Source organism: Carcharhinus amblyrhynchos, unplaced genomic scaffold, assembly GCF_965287045.1.
Source record: "Carcharhinus amblyrhynchos unplaced genomic scaffold, sCarAmb.v2.hapA chromosome_273, whole genome shotgun sequence".
Classification (NCBI taxonomy): Eukaryota; Metazoa; Chordata; class Chondrichthyes; order Carcharhiniformes; family Carcharhinidae; genus Carcharhinus; species Carcharhinus amblyrhynchos.
This window is the reverse complement of record NW_027650013.1, coordinates 91,582-108,942: the sequence shown is the minus strand read 5'-3', so window position 1 is coordinate 108,942 and position 17,361 is coordinate 91,582. Positions and strand designations below refer to the sequence as shown.

The 17,361-nt window shown below is 49.3% G+C and overlaps 1 protein-coding gene across 3 annotated transcripts in view; it reads left to right on the top strand.

Annotated features, from left to right (window-relative positions):
- eml2 (EMAP like 2) overlaps nt 1–7,323 on the top strand; it is an 85,467-nt gene extending 78,144 nt beyond the window's left edge. For all 3 annotated transcript variants that reach the window (XM_080183378.1, XM_080183377.1, XM_080183379.1), the window contains 3 exons: nt 2,058–2,150; nt 3,853–3,983; nt 7,044–7,323. In XM_080183378.1, coding sequence (XP_080039504.1) covers nt 2,058–2,150; nt 3,853–3,983; nt 7,044–7,169 — 350 coding nt within the window. In that variant the 3' untranslated portion in view covers nt 7,170–7,323. The remainder of the gene's footprint in view (nt 1–2,057; nt 2,151–3,852; nt 3,984–7,043) is intronic.
- The last annotated feature ends 10,038 nt before the right edge of the window (nt 7,324–17,361 follow it).

Genomic DNA, 17,361 nt, shown 5'->3' with positions numbered 1-17,361 from the left:
AACTGTGTAAATCCCTCCCTGTGTCAAGAAGTGATCATTTTGCTTCGAAGGTTGAGCAGGGGAAGCCCCCTCGCTGCCATTTGTTGGGAGGTTGGGCTTATAAAGGTGCACCGAGTGTCTACTGAAGGGGAAACAACAGGGCAGGGCTGTGTCAGTGCTTGTCAGAGCTGTTTTGATAGAATCATAGAATTCCTACAGTGCAGAAGGAGGCCATTCGGCCCATCAAGCCTGCACTGACAACAATCCCAGCCAGGCCCTAATTCCTGTAACCCTACATATTTATTCTAGTTAGTCCACCTGATACTAAGGGGCAATTTGGCATGGCCAATCTTCCTAACCTGCACATTTTTGGAAACTAAGGGGCAATTTAGCATGGCCAATTTATCTAATCCACACATCTTTGGATACTAAGGGGCAATTTAGCATGGCCAATCTACCTAATCCGCACATCTTTGGACTGTGGGAGGAAACCGGAGCGCCCGGAGGAAACCTGTGCAGACACAGGGAGAACCTGCAGACTCCACACAGACATTGAGTCAAGCGGGAATCGAACCCGGGTCTCTGGCAGCAGTGCTAACCACTGTGCCACCATGCTGAATTCCATCCAGTCTGAGAGTTACTAGAATTCCCTTATTTCAGCTTTGAGTAATGAATGTTTCTTGTGTTGTTGGAACAGCATTTTAGTCGAACTGTCCTTGAGTTAATGTGTTACTTCTTTAGTTAAAGAGTTAGAGAGGATTAACCTCTGTGTCATAACACATTCAATGAGATTACATCAATCTAACATCAATGTACCTCCCCTTATGTCGTTGGCTATTTATTTATGAATCTCAGTTTTATAATTATCAACCGATCGAGCACCTATTCGCTCTTGTGGAAGAGTTCCAGTGTTCTACCAGCCTCAGTGAAGCAGTGTTTCCTGGAGCCTGGAATTTCCAGGCACACTCGGCCCAAAATTGGAAAATCCCACCCAAAGTCAACCGACCTTTGCAAGGTTCTAGCCCCCCATCACCACCAGCTATGCTTCATGTGTAGGGCAGGACTAGAAAATTTTTAACTCTTTTGTGGGACGTGGACATCACTGGCTGGACCAGTTGAGAGTCAACATTGCTGCGGCTCTGGAGTCACATGTAGGCCAGACCGGGTAAAGGCGGCAGATTTCCTTCCCTAAAGGGAACCAGATGGGTTTTTCTGACAATGCGTCATCAGTAGATTCTTAATTCCAGGTACTTTTTTATTGAATTCAAATTCCGCCATCTGACATGGCGGGATTCGAACCCAGGTCAGCATCAGCTGAGTTAATAGTCTTGCGATAATACCACTAGGCCATTGCCCCTCCCCTTGATTTGTCAGATCCTCTTAAATCAGGCAGGCATGCACACTGCTGGAGGAATGGGTGCTCTTCTGTCTGGGATTAGAGGGGGGCAGGAGGTGAGAAAGGGCTGAAGGGCCTCTCATGATGCAAAGTATTGTTTGCATCCATCTAAGCAAGATGACACAAATCTCCAGACCGCAATGAAGGGGGCACTAGGTGGAATTTTCCAGCTCCGTTGGTGGGATCTCCCAGCTCCCCATCGAAGGCCCCCGTCCCACAAAGTGGGTTGCTTGGCAGAATGGATGAGATGTAGATGGCAATGGAAGGTCCAATGACCGGTTGCCCCGGCACTGGAAAACATGCCTTGAACAAGGGCAGGAGGGTGGGGGAGGGGTGTGGTGAGGAGAGAGAAGCATGGGGGTATGTGAGAAGCATGTGGGGGGGGGGGGGGCGGGGAAACATGAGGGTTGGGGTGTGCGGTAGGGGGGAAGAATGAGGGGGACAAAAATGGGGCTAGTGGGGGGGGAGAAGCATGAGGGGTGGGGTGTGCGGAAGGGGAAGCATGCGGGACGTGACGGGGATGGGGAGGGGGAGAGGCTTGGGGGGGGGTGCATGCGGGAGGAGCATGGGGGGAGGGTGGAGAAGCATAGGTGGAGGATGGGTAGGCAACCCCGCCGGGTAGTCTGATTTGCCCAGTTTTGTATCTTTTTTTTGTTGAACTGAGATCTCTTTCCTCCCACAGGGACTCCAAACTGCAAGCAGGTGACGAGTGCCGATTCAGTCCGGGATTTGGAATGGGCCACATCTACCTGCGTGCTCTCCTTCCACGTGTTTGGTGAGTGGGAAAACACAGGGTTGGATTCTTGGCAAGTCAGTGCTAAGGTGTGACCCCAACCGCCCTGGCACTAATTTCAGAGAATTTTGATGACAGCTTTGTTGGGGAAATGTTAACTCGATCCCAAAACCAGTTGAAGTGTGAAACGAAATATTAATAATCTTTATTTTGACGATGGGCGCATTTGCAGTGCGTAGCGTTTGGGCTCTAACAAAGGGCCATCAAACTTCGAAACATCGGCTCTCTTCTCTCTCCTGTTCGACCTGCTGAGATTTTCCAACAATTCCCTTTTTTATTTGCAGCGTGGCTCCTGTTTCCATCCTTCCTCCCCAACCTGGTGTCTCAGCAGTTCCTCGATGTACACCGTTTCTTTTTTAAGGAAAAATTATTATCGACAATAAATTGCACAAGCAATTGCTGATAAACCCCGGTGGGGGGAGTGTAACTAGAACAGAACACTGAAAAAAACTTTCACCTAATTTCAATGGCAGTGGAATCTTTTTGACCTGCGCGCAATCTGACCTTCTGGTGGCTTGCCATTTTAACACATGATCCTGCTCCCATGCCCACACCTCTGTCCTTGCGCCTTCTGCAACGTTCCAGTGAAGCTCAATGCAAACTGGAGGAATAGCATCTCATCTTCTGGCTAGGCTCCTGGTCTCAACGTCAAATTCAACAGTTCAGATGATCTGCTCCACCCCACCTTAACCCGTTCTATTTTCATTCCATTTTATTCTCCACCTTTTTTATTTCCTTATTGTCTTTCTTCATTTTTCTTCTCCCACCCCCCCCCATTCCCCCCCCCCCAACTCTTTACTCCTACTTCATCCCTGTTCCCTTCCCTTTTCTCCCCCTTTGCTTCTCCTTTTCCAAATTTGACCTCTGCCCCATCCATTTCCCCCTCCCCCTCTCCCAACTTCTTCACCTTAGCTTCTCTGCCGTTTGGCCGTTCGCACCCTCTATCCTTTCTACGGGCTGCCATTAGCAGCCTTTTCCACCCCCCCCCTGGTTTCTGTGGCTATGATTCATCTTTCATTCCCTTTCCCTGAAGTATAAACATCTCCCATTTTCTATACCTTATAGCTTTGACAATGGGTCACCTGGACTCAAAACATCAGCTCTTCTCTCTCCTTACAGATGCTGCCAGACCCGCTGAGATTTTCCAGCATTTTCTCTTTTGGTCCTTGATTATGCTGGCTGATTTGCCGAGGCAACGGGAAGTTTGGATAGAGTCAATGGATGGGAGGCTGGTTTGTGTGATGGATTGGGCTACTTTCACAACCTTTTATAGTTTCTTGCGGTCTTGGGCAGAGCAGGAGCCCAGACCAAGCTGTGATACAACCAGCAAGAATGCTTTCTATGGTGCATCTGTAAAAGTTGGTGAGAGCCACAGCTGACATGCCGAATTTCCTTAGTCTTCTGAGAAAGTAGAGGCGTTGGTGGGGCTTTCTTAACTACAGTGTCAGCATGGGGGGGACCCAGGGCAGGTTGTTGGTGATCTGGATGCCTAAAAACTTGAAGCTCTCGTCCCTTTCTACTTCGTCCCTGTTGATGCAGACAGGGGCACGGTAAAGGATCAAATATTAGGGGAAAAGGTGGGAGAGTGGGGTTTCTCAACCCTATCAGCTATGATCAAGTGGTGGAACAGCAGAATGGTCTAATTCTGCTGTTATATCTGATGGACTTTGCATTGTTTTCCCAGGTGTTTGGCCAGAGGGAGCTGACGGGACAGACATTAACGCCATTTGTAGATCATCCGATGACCAGCTGCTTGTCACGGCAGATGATTTTGGAAAAGTGAACTTGTTTTCCTTTCCAAGCTCGCACCCTCGGGTAGGTAGCTGGGAGCCCGGGGCTCCCTCTTGTAAAACATTGGCACGGTGTTACACTTGTCCACTGTAGCTATGAAACTCCTGTTGCGTCCGGTTTTATATTGAGTGGGTTTAACCGGTATCTATGTAAGAGAAGTAGAAAGACCAAGTTTGCATTTATATAGCTTTGCAGAATCTTAATATATTCCTGCACCGCCCCCCCAAACAGCCAATGACGTAACATAGCAGCCAACTTGTGCACAGTAAGATCCCGCAAACGGTGGATGATTGGGATGACCTGATTCAGTGAGGATGATCAAGGAAAAGGTTTATTTATTAGTGTCACAAGTAGGCTTACATTAACACTGGAGTGAAGTTACTGTGAAAAACCCCTAATCACCACACTCCGGCGCCTGTTCGGGTACATCAAGGGAGAATTTAGCATGGCCAATGCACCCTAACAAGCACGTCTTTCAGACAGTGGGAGGAAACCATCTGAAAGACTTGCTGGTTACGTAAATCGGCCATGCTAAATTCTCCCTCGATGTACCCAAACAGGCGCCAGAATGTGGCGACTAGGGGATTTTCACGGTTACTTCACTGCTGTTTAATGTAAGCACCCGGAGGAAACTCACGCAGACATGGGGAGAATGTGCAAACTCCACACCTATGGTGACCCAAGCCGGGTATCGAACTCAGGTCCCTGGTGCTGTGAAGCAGCAGTGCTGACCACTGTGCCACAGTTGGATGGATATTGGGCCAGGATGTTGGGAGGGATGACATTGTGCAGACCACCAGGGAGAGCTGCCCTCCTCGTCATCCGAGTAGTGCTGTGGGAGATTTTGCTCCTACCTGAGGGATTAGACTGGGCGAGAATTCGTGGCTCCTCTGACAGTGTGACACTCCGTTGGTACTACGCTGTGAGTCCGTCTGGATTTGGGGTGGGATTTTCTGGTCCCACTGAAGGCAGAAGAACTATTTAGATCAATTATGTAGAAGATGCAATAAGAGATGGTGCAGTCCAGGACGTAATTCTGGGGATTGAAGGTGGTGGCGGGGGAGCATTTTAGTAATAGCGATCACAACATGGTGCAACTTAAAACCAGAAGAGAGAACACCGGAAAATCTCAGCAGGTCTGGCAGCATCTGTAAGGAGAGAAAAGAGCTGATGTTTCCAGTCCAGATGACTCTTTGTCAAAGCTGGGACATCTGGACTTGAAACATCAACTCTTTTATCTCCTTACAGGATGCTGTCAGACCCTGCTGAGATTTTCCAGCAATTTTTCTTTTGGTTTCAGATTCCAACATCTGCAGTAATTTGTTTTTATGGTACAATTTAAGGTTGTTACGGGCAATTTTCAAAAAAGGTTTAGGATTGGTGTAGTAAGTCCATGGAGTCAGAAATCCCTGCAACAAAATCTCTTTATTTACCAGTCTGACAACTGCATAGCTAGTGCTTTGAGTTAGCAGTCTGCGCTCGGAGTTCCAGAGGAACTGGTACGCCTGCTTAAGTGCAAATCAGGAGTCTGCCTGGTTGGTCCATCAATTTGGCCCTTAGTCAGGGAGTTTATATTCTAACAGGCCCATCTCAACTACCTGACTAAAGTCGGTACAGTTGGGGAGAGCGGATTTTTGTAACATAAGGCAGGATCTGGCCAAGGCAGACTCGGAACAGCTACCGGTGGGGAACCTGCAGTGGGGAAAGGAGGGGGCGGGCAGTTGAAAAAGGAAGTGGGGAGGGGACAGGCCCAACACGTTCCCTCGAGGATGAGAGTAAGGAGTAACAAGCCCAGAGAACCATGGATGGCCAGAGATAGGAGAGGAAGGGAAAGGGAGGCTTTTAGCAGGTACAAGGGGAGTAAGCCTGTGGAGGAATCCGTGGACTACAGAAAGTGCAGGGTGGAGTTTAATTAAGCATTTAGGAAAGCAAAGAGGGGATATTAGAAAGCTGTGGGGCAATTAGGGATGGGCAAAACTAGTCTCACCAGTGATGCCCACGTCCCATTAAAAGAAATTACAGGCAAACTCTCCTAAGATAAGCCCGGAGCTGACTTCCAGCAAAGAAACAAAATTAACTTTGATCCGAATTGCTTTATCTTTCCTCACTCAGTTTGGCTGCAGGCATCGTGGACAAGTTTTACATTGGCCATGCTATTACCATTTTCCGGCAACTTAGGGGGGGCCCCTGGTGCTGTGAGGCAGCAGTGCTAACCGCGGTGCCACCCGATTGCATCTTTTATTAAACATTCGGAGGTGCTGTAGAGGAGGCTGAACGCCAGAAGGGGGCATGAGTTGACCCTTCAGCCCGCCATTCAATTAGCTCATGGCCGATCTGTTTCTGTTAAAGATACAGTCTGTCCTCTGTTAACGGGCAGCACGGTGGTTAGCTCTGCTACCTCACAGCGCCAGGGAACCGGGTTCGATTCCAGCCTCGGGTGACTTTGTTTGTCTGTGTGGAGTCTGCACGTTCTCCCCGTGTCTGCGTGGGTTTCCTCCGGGTGCTCTGGTTTCCTCCCACAGTCCAAAAATGCATAGATTAGGTGGATTGGCCATGCTAAATTGTCCCTTACTGTCCAAAGATGTGCAGGTTAGGTGGATTGGCCATGCTAAGTTGCCTCTTAAAGTTCGGGGGATTAGTAGGGTCAATACTGGGGTTTTGGGAATAGGGCCTGGCTGGGATAGTTGATGCAGGCTCGATGGGCTGATTGGCCTCCTCCTGCACTAGTCAAAGTGGCTTGGCTTTGTATTCTTGTGAAGCAAGTCTCAGCCTATGCTTTGAGATTATCCATTTCCCCCTTTACCCAGAGGCACTGCTCCGATGCTGGTAGCCATCTCCCTTTCACTGGGGATTTGGGTTTTTGAGGGACCTATGGCCCACCCCTCCCCACATTGTGCATCGACAGGATGTGTGTGTGTGTGTGTGTAGCGGGGGGTGTGATCCAGATACTCTATCGGGGACTGGGGAGCGAATGAATGTGACAGTTCGGGACGTGAGCACAGCAGTATGGGGGTGGGGGGGGGGGGTGGTGCGTGCTGGGGGCGCTGCCACTCTTTCCCATTTCTTTTGTTTTGTGTCTTACAGGCGCCGAGTTACAAGTACAGTGGCCACAGCAGTCACGTGACCAACGTTGCCTTTCAACACGACAGCACCCGTCTGATCTCCACGGGCGGCAAGGACATGAGTGTCATTCAGTGGAGCGTTGTCTAGGTTTACTGCACTTTATCCTGCGATACGCCCCAGCCTTGCAGGTTGGGAGGTGCTAGGGCACTGCACACTACCACTCCATTCCTGGGTGCCCCATTCAGTCGCCATTTGCTCTCCATTTCCCTTTGCTGATTCTCATTTCTCTTTTTAAGCTGGGCGGGCGGGCGGGGAGGGGTGGGGGACGGGGGGGGGTGCGATCTCATCGCTTTGCGCCTGCGCTGTGTGACTCCCGCCCTCGCGACTGTCTCCGTTCCCTCCTCCCGCTGCTGCCGCCGCCGCCTCCTCGCCTGCCTGCGTCTCTGCTGAAGTCGCGCGTGCGGTGTGATGGTGATTCAGAGCCTCCCCCCAGCTTAGAGCAGCAGTGGCCGCCTTCTCTGAAGCTGGCGTGTGCGTGTGCACGCTCACCGGCGTGGGAAGGAGGATAGTGGGGTGGGGGGGGGGGGAAGGGGAGAGGCATCGTGGGCACGGGAGAGGCCGCTGGGCCTCTGGACGGGCGTCCAAGGCAAGCCCGATTATAACTGAGGGGCAAACACTAGCTTCGGGTGGTTTAAAATGCACCCACAGGGACCCCCCACACTACTGTAAGCCGCCACGATTAACTGCTTTGGAGGGACAGGATACCTTCCCCGTGTGCAGATGCCTTGACCCTCCCCAGGGGGCTCTCCCGACAGCCAACCGGCACATACGTTGGGGGCAGATGGGCTCAAACCTTCTGGGAAATAACTTGGCAAAGAGAGAGCTGGTATCTCCAAGGGCACTGTTCTGATGCTGGTATCCATCTCCCTGTCACTGGGGATTTAGGCCTTTGGGGACCTATGACCCACCCCTCCCCACCGATCCTCTGGGCCTACTAGAATCATTGAGGAGCAAGAGAGAATAAGCAACGGTCACCTCCTGAAGCATTTTCAATGTACTTTCCAACTGCTTAACCCGGCAGTTAAGAGCCTTTCCTTCTCTAGAATTAAAAAAGCAAAAACTGACAATGGAATTTTATTTTTTTAATAATCAGGCAGTGATACTTCCTACACCCATTCCCACAATTGAATGCGGGGCTGTAATAGGAGTTGAGATGGGTTTTTGCTTCCAATATAGTTTTAGGCCCAGAACTAGGCCTAAGGCACGTTCTCCAGAGCCGAGTCTGTATCTTTGTGTCTCCTTTCCCGATACGGTGGGCACAAATTTGTCTGCCACTTTCGTTAATGGGAGGTGGGAATCTGCGTCAAGTGGTAAATTTGCAGGCTGTTTCTAAGCGGCTGGGTGAAGCTAGTTACACTAAATTTCTTTACGCTGAATGCGTTAACAACCCCTGTCATGGCTGGGGCACTGGGCCTGCAGCAAGGCCGTAGGGTCACGGTCTCCACCTCAGAGTTGGGAAATGGAATCATATCCAGCCAACGCTGGGAAACGGTTGGCTTTTCCGACATTCCAGTTAACCCTCGGCAAGGGCCTTGCGGGATTGGGAGCCTCCCTTACCCTGTTGTGGCTGGAGCCGTGACTGAACTTTCACACCACGTGACTGACTCCATCCAAAATGGCCTCCTAACGACTCTCCATAGCAACTCCAGATGGGCAATGTATAGCCAACCTTGCCAATGTCACCCATGTTGAGAATAAATTGAAAATATATGTATATAATTTAATTAAATGGTGTAACAATCACATTGAAACAGGTGGAAAATTAACATATGCATTTTTATTGGCATAGAAATTTAATTTTTTGTAAAGGGTTCAATGTTTTGGAGACTGTGACACATTGAGAAAGGGAAGGGGAATGATATTAATCCAAATTTTCAGCCAATCGCAATTTTCCTGCAATTTCTATTCAAGGATGTATGGCTTAGGTGGATTGGCCATGCTAAATTGTCCCTTAGTGTCCCAGGATGCATATGTTAGAGGGATTAATGGACTAATTATATGGGGTTGTGTGGGTAGGGCCCAGGTGGCATTGTGCAGACTTGATGGGCTGAATGGCCTCCTTCTGTGCTGTAGGGATCCTGTGATTCATGAGCTTGGGTAGGGCACTCTGCAATGAACAGGAACAGATGGAACATCCACCAAGTATCAGTGTACTTCCCAGATCTTCCAGAAGGAGGTGCCCTGTACTTGCAATAGACTTTCACTGAAAATTAGGGGTAGGAGGAGGCCATTCGGCCCTTCGAGCCTGCTCTGCTATTCATCGTGATCATGGCTCAATGGCCTCTTTTTCCACCTCCAACTTTTGATCCCCTTCACCTCAAGAGCTTTATGTGACTCTTTCTTGAAAACACTGGCTGTTCAGGCCATGCTTGGCGATTAAATTTCCATTCACTGCAGTGGGATAGTAAAATCCAGCCGGGATAAACAGCCAGGAAATTCTGCCTGCAACGTTTTGGCCTCAGCTACTTCCTGTGGGAATGAACTCCACAGGCTCACCGGGTGAAGAAATGCCTCCTCACCTCCGTCCTAAATGGTCTACCCCGAACCCTCAGACTGTGACCCTGAGTTGGGACTCCCCCCACCATCGGGAACACCCTCCCTGCATATACCCTGTCTAGTCCTGTTAGAATTTTATAGGTTTCTATGAGATTTCCCCTACCTCCCCCCCCCCCCCCCCATCCCACATTCTTCTGAACTCCAGTGAATGTATGTTTCCAAATGATTTGAATTGATTTATTATTGTCACATGTATTACTATACAGTAAAAAGCATTGTTTCTTGTGTGCTATACAGACAAAGCATACCGTTCATAGAGAAGGAAAGGAGAGAGGTGCAGAATGTAGTGTTACAGTCATTAGCGAGGGTGCAGAGAAAGATCAACTTAACACGAGGTAGGTCCATTCAAAAGTCTGACAGCAGCAGGGAGGAAGCTGTTCTTGAGTCGGTCAGTGCGTGACCTCAGCCTTTTGTATCTTTTCCCCGACGGAAGAAGGTGGAAGAGAGTGTGTCCGGGGTGTGTGGGGTCCTTAATTATGCCGGCTGCTTTGGCGAGGCAGCGGGAAGTGTAGATGTGGATGGGAGGCTGGTTTGCCGTTTTTTTTTTGCCAAAGCTAAACCCAATTCTACCTCTTTGTTTCCAATTCATATAGCGAATATAAAAATTACCCTTGCGTTATTCACTATCGCAAAATGCCCCACACTCCCAGCACCCACCGCAGGAGAAGATTTCTCCCTATGTCCTCCCAACCTCAGTGAAAAGATCAAGTGAAAAGGCTTTTATTTCAAAATAAAATATTTACTTCTTGTTTCATTAATTTGAACGTGAATTGGGATAAAAGGTTATGATAAAACACGAGTTTAACTGCAGCTAGAGTACTGGGTACAGTTCTAATCGCCCCCATTACAGGAAAGCTGTGATTGCATAAGAAGGGATTACAGAGATTTAAATTTTTACAGTTCTACAGTTTATCTATTATTGTCATGAGTTGACTTACATTTACACCGCAATGAAGTTACTGTGAAAATCACCTAGTTGCCACAGTCCGCGCCTGCTCGGGTACACTAAGGGAGAATTTAGCACCTAACCAGCCTGTCTTTCGGAAGGAAACTGGAACACCCAGAGGAAACCCACGCAGACATGGGGGGAATGTGCAAACTCCGCACAGACAGTGACCCAAGCCGGGAATCGAACCTGGCTCTCTGGCCCTGTGATGCAGCAGTGCTAACCACTGTGCCACTGCACCACCCCACGCATTCATGAAGATATTGCTCTTTTTACACATGAATTATTAATTGCTGGTCTTGTGGCGCAGTGGGGTTAGTGTCCTGGAAGCTCTGGGTTTGAGTCCCACCCCAGGATTTGACGGCCAAGGAAGGTGTGCTCATAACACGGCCAAACAGATTGAGTGTCAACTTGTAAATCTTTCCAAATGCGCTAATGGCTGGCAGTAAGAGTGGGAGAGACTTCTGGTCAGTCAGGCTTGATGTGGAGTGGTGCCCCTCAAGCTATAAGTCCCTGGATGACGGACTAGTGACCTGAATTAGTAGCTATGGAAACAAGTCTATCTCGTGCAAGTGAAATATTATAGAACAGAATCCCTACAGTGCCAATGCAGGCCATTCAGCCCATCGAGTCTGCACCAACTCTGTGGTCAAGCAACTTTCCCAGATCTTGCATATTTACTCCACTAGTCCCACCTAACCTGCAGATTTTAGGACACTAAGGAGCAATTTAGTATGACGAATCCCTCTAACTTGCATATCTTTGGACACTAAAGGGCAATTTAGCATGGCCAATCCACCTAACCTGCACATCTTTGGAGTGTGGGAGGGAATCCCAGAGTTTGGGGTCGCTGAAGACAAAGGCAGAGTGATGAAAATCAGGGATATAGAAGAGGCCAGAATGGAGTAGTCTCAGAGGGTGGGAGTTGGGCGAGGCAGTGGAAGCAATAGCCAGAATCGGGCGCCAGTTTAAAATCTCACTATGCAAACCTCCTACACCATCAGTGGAGATAGTTAAATGAAAGATCCAGCTGGTCTGCCTGTATCACTCCCATGCTTGGTTAGGCCACGTTTGGAGTATTGTGTGCAGTTCTGGTCGCTATACTACCAGAAGGACTTGGAAGCTTGGGAGAGAGTGCAAAGAAGGTTGATCAGGAGGTTGCCTGGTCTCGAGGCTGTTGGCTATGAGGAGAGGTTGAATAAACTAGGATTGTTTTTGTTGGAAAGACAGAGGCTGAGGGGGAGATCTACAAGATAGAGGTCTACACAATTAGGAGAGGAATAGACAGAATGGATAGTCAGGGGGTTTTCCCCAGGGTAGAAGTGTCAATTACAAGGGGGCACAGGCTTAAGGTGAGAGGGGGAATGTTGAAGGGAGACGTGCGGGGGAAGTTTTTTTGCAGAGTGGTGGGTGCCTGGAACGTGCCTGCCAGAGGAAGGCACTGGAAGCAGACATGTTAGCAACATTTAAGGGGCATTGGGATGGGTACATGAATAGGGAGGGAATAGAGGTAACCTGACTCAGTGCAGTAGCTTTTTACTTTAGTTAGGGCATCATGACTGGTGCAGGCTTGGATGGGCCTGTTCCTGTGCCGAACTTTTCTTTGTTCCTTACCTTCGTCATTATAAACCGAATACGGTCCCCAAAAGTACAGGGAGCGTCAAGCTTTGGATAGCAGGGGAAATTCTGACTGGCTGAAGATTTTACTCACAAAAGCATTGGGTGTTGGGAGAGAGCATTAAGAAAAACATTAACGAAGGCTACAGGTTTACAAATCCATGCCTATCAGCATTATTACTCAATCAAACTTTCAAGGTGTTTTTTTTAGTGCACCAAGATTGCCGCAAGGTCCTCATTGCTTCCATCGTGCTCACAACCCAACGCACATCCATTCCTTTGTTTGTGTCTGAACGCTATGTTCGCTTTGTCTGATGTACTTCCAGCAACTGAGTGGGAACCTATTCCACGTCACTCACCATCAATTAACTTTCTTTTGTCTCACCACCCCCCCCACCTCTTTTCCCCCCGCTCCCCCAACCCTTCTCCAAAAAAGAAAGGTGGGGGAGGGAAGGAAATGGGCAGCGAGGGGGATGGGAGAGGGGGGACATTTGACAACCAAAGGTGGTGAGGTTCCAACGGGAACCCAAACTTTTAAGACGACGCTTGGTGAGACCTGGATCTGCCATTCTTTCCGGGGCCAAGGGATAGCAGGAAAACTTGACCAGTCAGGTGACTGGCAAACCAGGAGGTGGAGGACGGCAGTGCCAGTGAACTCTGGCAGGGACGGAGGAGTTTCTTAATGCAAGCTGATCTTGGGATGAGATACTCTGAACTAGAAAGTTCCTCGAGATGTCTTTTTAAAACACGAATCTCTATGCAGTTTCTCGCAGACCAGGCTCTCTCTGCTTTTCCGTGTTCAAGAGAGTCGCCGGACAACATCTAATCTGCCGTGCAACCCTCCAACTTATTCCTCATCCACTAATGGTGCTTTGGACCCATGGCCTGTTATGCTGCTAGACTTTGGCCCCCTCCGGAGGTCTCTCGCAAAGGCCCGTTCATCTTGGAAGGGAGGTTGAAGAACATCTTGCTCAGCGTGGCTAGGGGAAGGGGTTTAAGGGTTTACGGAACGGTCAGTCCTTGCATGTGGCAGGGCATCAAGTGAAATTGGTGTTGCGGTTGGCTAGTTTGAAGGCGCCACTTTGTGTGTGTGTACCCGCTGGCATGCCAACGGGGTCAAGACGAAGGAAAGGATGGGTGACAACCTCGGGACAAATCCTCGATTCCACAAATCCAATGAAAGAAAAGTGGGGTTAAAAAGAAAACCCATCCCGTTAAGATTTTGGGTCCAGGATTCACTCTGTAGCTACTCGCTATCTCAGGGATAATGGATGGAGAATCCTTGTTTTCAAATCCAGCCCCACTTCAAGGTTGCCCCTCCTATTTGACACCCAAGTTAACAATCCTATATAGGTTAGGTTTAAGTCTGAGATTTTTATTTTATTGAGCAGGGGTATCGAGGGATATGGGCCCAGGGCAGGTACATGGCCTGAGACCAGACATGATCTTACTGAATGGCGGAGTGGGCTCGAGGGGCTGAATGGCCTAATTCTAAGAGTGGTGAATCTGTGGAACTCTTTGCCGCAGAAGGCTGTGGAGGCCAGGTCATTGAGTGTCTTTAAGACAGAGATGGATAGGTTCTTGATTGATCAGGGGTTATGGGGAAAAGGCAGGAGAATGAGGGATGAGAAAAGTATCAGCCATGATTGAATGGCGGAGCAGACTCGATGGGCCGAGTGGCCTAATTCTGCACTTGTGGCTAAATGGTCTAACAGCCCCCTCCCATTCCAAAGAGCCAATGGATAGGCAGATGTGGAAAATGGAGAACCGTCGCTACTGGAGCATTATTCCAAGCTTTGCGGTGTTACTGAGGGGAAAGGAGACTGGAAGGTTTCACTCTGAATCTAATCTAGGTAACAGCTGATCTGGGACACGGTGCTAATAACAGAATCCCATCACTTGTTTACGATGAAAACTTCTACAAAACAAAGGGCTTGTTGTCAGAGTGATGCTTTCAGTTTTTGTGGGCCTGTTGAAAACAAGGTGTTAGAATATATGGTGTGGTGCGGTTCACTCAATCGCACGGGCATGTTGTAACCCAGGGCGATGGACAGTGACAGTAGAGGCTACAACATCCTCTTACACCAGGACTGACCAGGTATCTCTTACCGCTTGCCATCGGCATGTGACGGAACGCTTTATAGGAACCCCACCTGCGTGACCACATCGGGTTCTGGGATGGGACTCCGTCCCAGACCTTCCGACCCCAATTGCTGGAATTTTACCGGCACGCTCTTCCCGATTCCGGGAGCGAGCTCGGAGAACGGCATTCTCCGTTTGGATACGGGCGGGATCGTGCGGACTTCAGGTGGACGTACTGGTAAAACTCTGGCCAAAGAACGGAACTTTCCGGTCATTTGCACCCCAGTGCCAGCCAGGATGGAGAATGTGGCACCCGGCCAAATCTCCGTTCACTGCAGCGGAACTGGAAAACCCCCGCGGGCGTGAACGGCCGAGGAAATTTCCCCCAAGGGCTCTACTTCTTGCACCACTAAACCGCAACACCTAATGGGAAGTGCGTGACTGCCTTTTGGCCTGGAATACCTGAGAAACGCGGGAGGGAATTATTTTCCTTACTCCTTACCTCTTGCTGATTCCTCCCCCTTCTCTGGCCCCAAGGGAGTGGTTGGTGCGGCAAGTCTCAAACTGTTCAGCACTGGGGGAGGTGTGGCCTGGTGCTATTATCGCTGGACGATTAATACAGAAACTCAGTGTTCAGGGGGGCCTGCATTCGAATCCCGTCACGGTGGAATTTGAGTTCAATTTAAAAATAAAATTCTGGAATTAAGATGACCATGAAACCATTGTTGGAAAAAACCCAACTGGTTCCTTTTAGGGAAGGAAATCTGTCGTCCTTACCCGGTCATGTGACTCCAGACCCGCAGCAATGTGGTTGACACTCAACTACCCCTCTGAAATGGCAAAGCAAGACACTTAGTTCAAGGGGCAATTAGGAATGAGCAACAAATGCTGGCCCAGCCAGTTTCGCCCACGTCCCGTGAAAGGATCCATCTGAAAAAAGTTGTTTGTTCTCAACTTATAATCAGTAAGGGGATCAAAGGTTATGGGGAAAAGGCAGGAGACGGGGGATGAGAATCATATCAGTCATGATCGAATGGCAGAACAGACTCGATGGGCTGAATGGCCTAATTTTGCTCCAAATTGTTATGGAAATGAAGGATTTAACTCCAGAAAAGTTGAGGGGTGGGGGGATTAAAAATTATTGACATTATTTTGTTTCCATTACAAAATTATTCAGTGAAGGTTGTTTGATGAGGCAGAGTGATCTAATTGGCCAGTGAGACCACTGTGCCACCTGATTGGCTGTTTGACAAAACAGCGTGATCCAATTGGCCAATGAGATTCATGACCTGATTGGCCAGTTGGATCACTCTAGCTCGTCAAACAGCCAATGAGACTCATGACCTGATTGGCTGCTTGACAAGGCAGAGTGATCCAATTGGCCAATGAGACTCACGACCTGATTGGCTGTGGGAGGGCAGCACATTGCCAAGAATGCATGTGTTGGTTGGCCAATGGAGGGAGAGTGGGGGGGCAGAGTGATTGGAGGCAGGAAGGTGAGGGGAGGATAGTGATTGTAGGGTTGAGCAAAGTGATGGGGAGAACGAGGAGAGGTTCCATCAGCGGGAGGATACAATTCTAAAGGGTACACGGGAGCAGAAAGATCTCTTTGAATATACCAATAAAAGAAATGGACTAATAATCACCCACCCTCGAACAGGCACATAGTAATAAAAATCAAAACTGCAAAGGAAAGGTATTGAATTAAACCAGAATGCCATTCTTGGGGCTGAAGATGCACTCCAACCCCCGTAACGCCAACCAGAAGGGTTCACGTCAACAAGCAAGGTTGTTTGCTCTCCCAACTGGGCATAGACATGGAAGATGGGCATTGGGTTGAGAGATCCCCCACAACCGCCCTGCTGCTTTCTGCCCATTCTGGCAATGTGGGCTAACCAGCACAGGACACGGCGGGGGTGGGGGGGGAGTCACCAACCCGTTGAAGGCAGCAGGGCAGGTTGGGAAAGTGGTTGGCAAAGCACTTGGGAATCCTGGGCCTTTGGGATGGAGAGACAGAGCGCGCAAAAGCAAGGAAGCTACGGCGAACCTTTATAAAAGGCTGACTGGTCCATCTGCGAGCAGAGCGCCGGACACAATGATCAAGGGAAGAACGTGAAGGCTTGAACGTGGGTGCAGAGAGGAGTTAGAGAGCAATTCCAATGATGAGTTACGCGGAGAGAGCGGAGAAGCTGGGGTTGTTCTCCTTGGGGAGGAGAAGGTTGGGAGGAGATGTAATGAGAGTTCAGAATTGTGAGGGGCCTGGACAGAGGCGACTGGGAGAAGCTGTCACCAATTGGTGGAAGAGTCGGCGGCCGAGGGCCAGGGATTTAAAGTGATTGGATTAACGTAGAAACCAGAAGCAGGAGGAGGCCATTCGGCCCTTCGAGTCTGCTCCGCCATTCATTTTGATCATGGCTGATCATCAAATTCAATATCCTGATTCCTGCCCCCCCCATGTCCCTTAATCCCTTCAGCCCCAAGACCTATATCATAGAATCCCTACAGTGCAGGAGGCCATTCAACCCATCGAGTCTGCACCAACCACAATCTCACCCAGGCTCCATTCCCACATATTTATTCTGCTAATCCTCTTGACACTAAGGGAGAATTTCGCACGGCCAATCCACCTAAACCAGCGCATCTTTGGACTGTGGGAGGAAACCGGAGCACCCGGAGGAAACCCACGCAGACATGGGGAGAATGTGCAAACTCCACGCAGACAGTGAGCCAAGGCCAGAATTGAACCCGGGTCCCTGGAGCTGTGAGGCAGCAGTGCTAACCACTGTGCCACCAAGCCGCCCAAATATATCTACATATCTGCCATCTATATCTAATTTCTTCTTGAAATCACACAATGTTTTGGCCTCAACTACTTTCTGTGGGAGTGAATTCCACACATTCATCACCCTCTGGGTGATGAAATTTCTCCTCACCTCAGTCCTAAAAGGTTTACCCCCTTATCCTCAAACTATTACCCCTAGTCCTGGACTTCCCCCACCATCGGAACATTCTTTGTGGATTTACCCTGTCTAACCCTGTTAGAATTTTATAAGTTTGGTGACGGCACGGTGGTTAGCA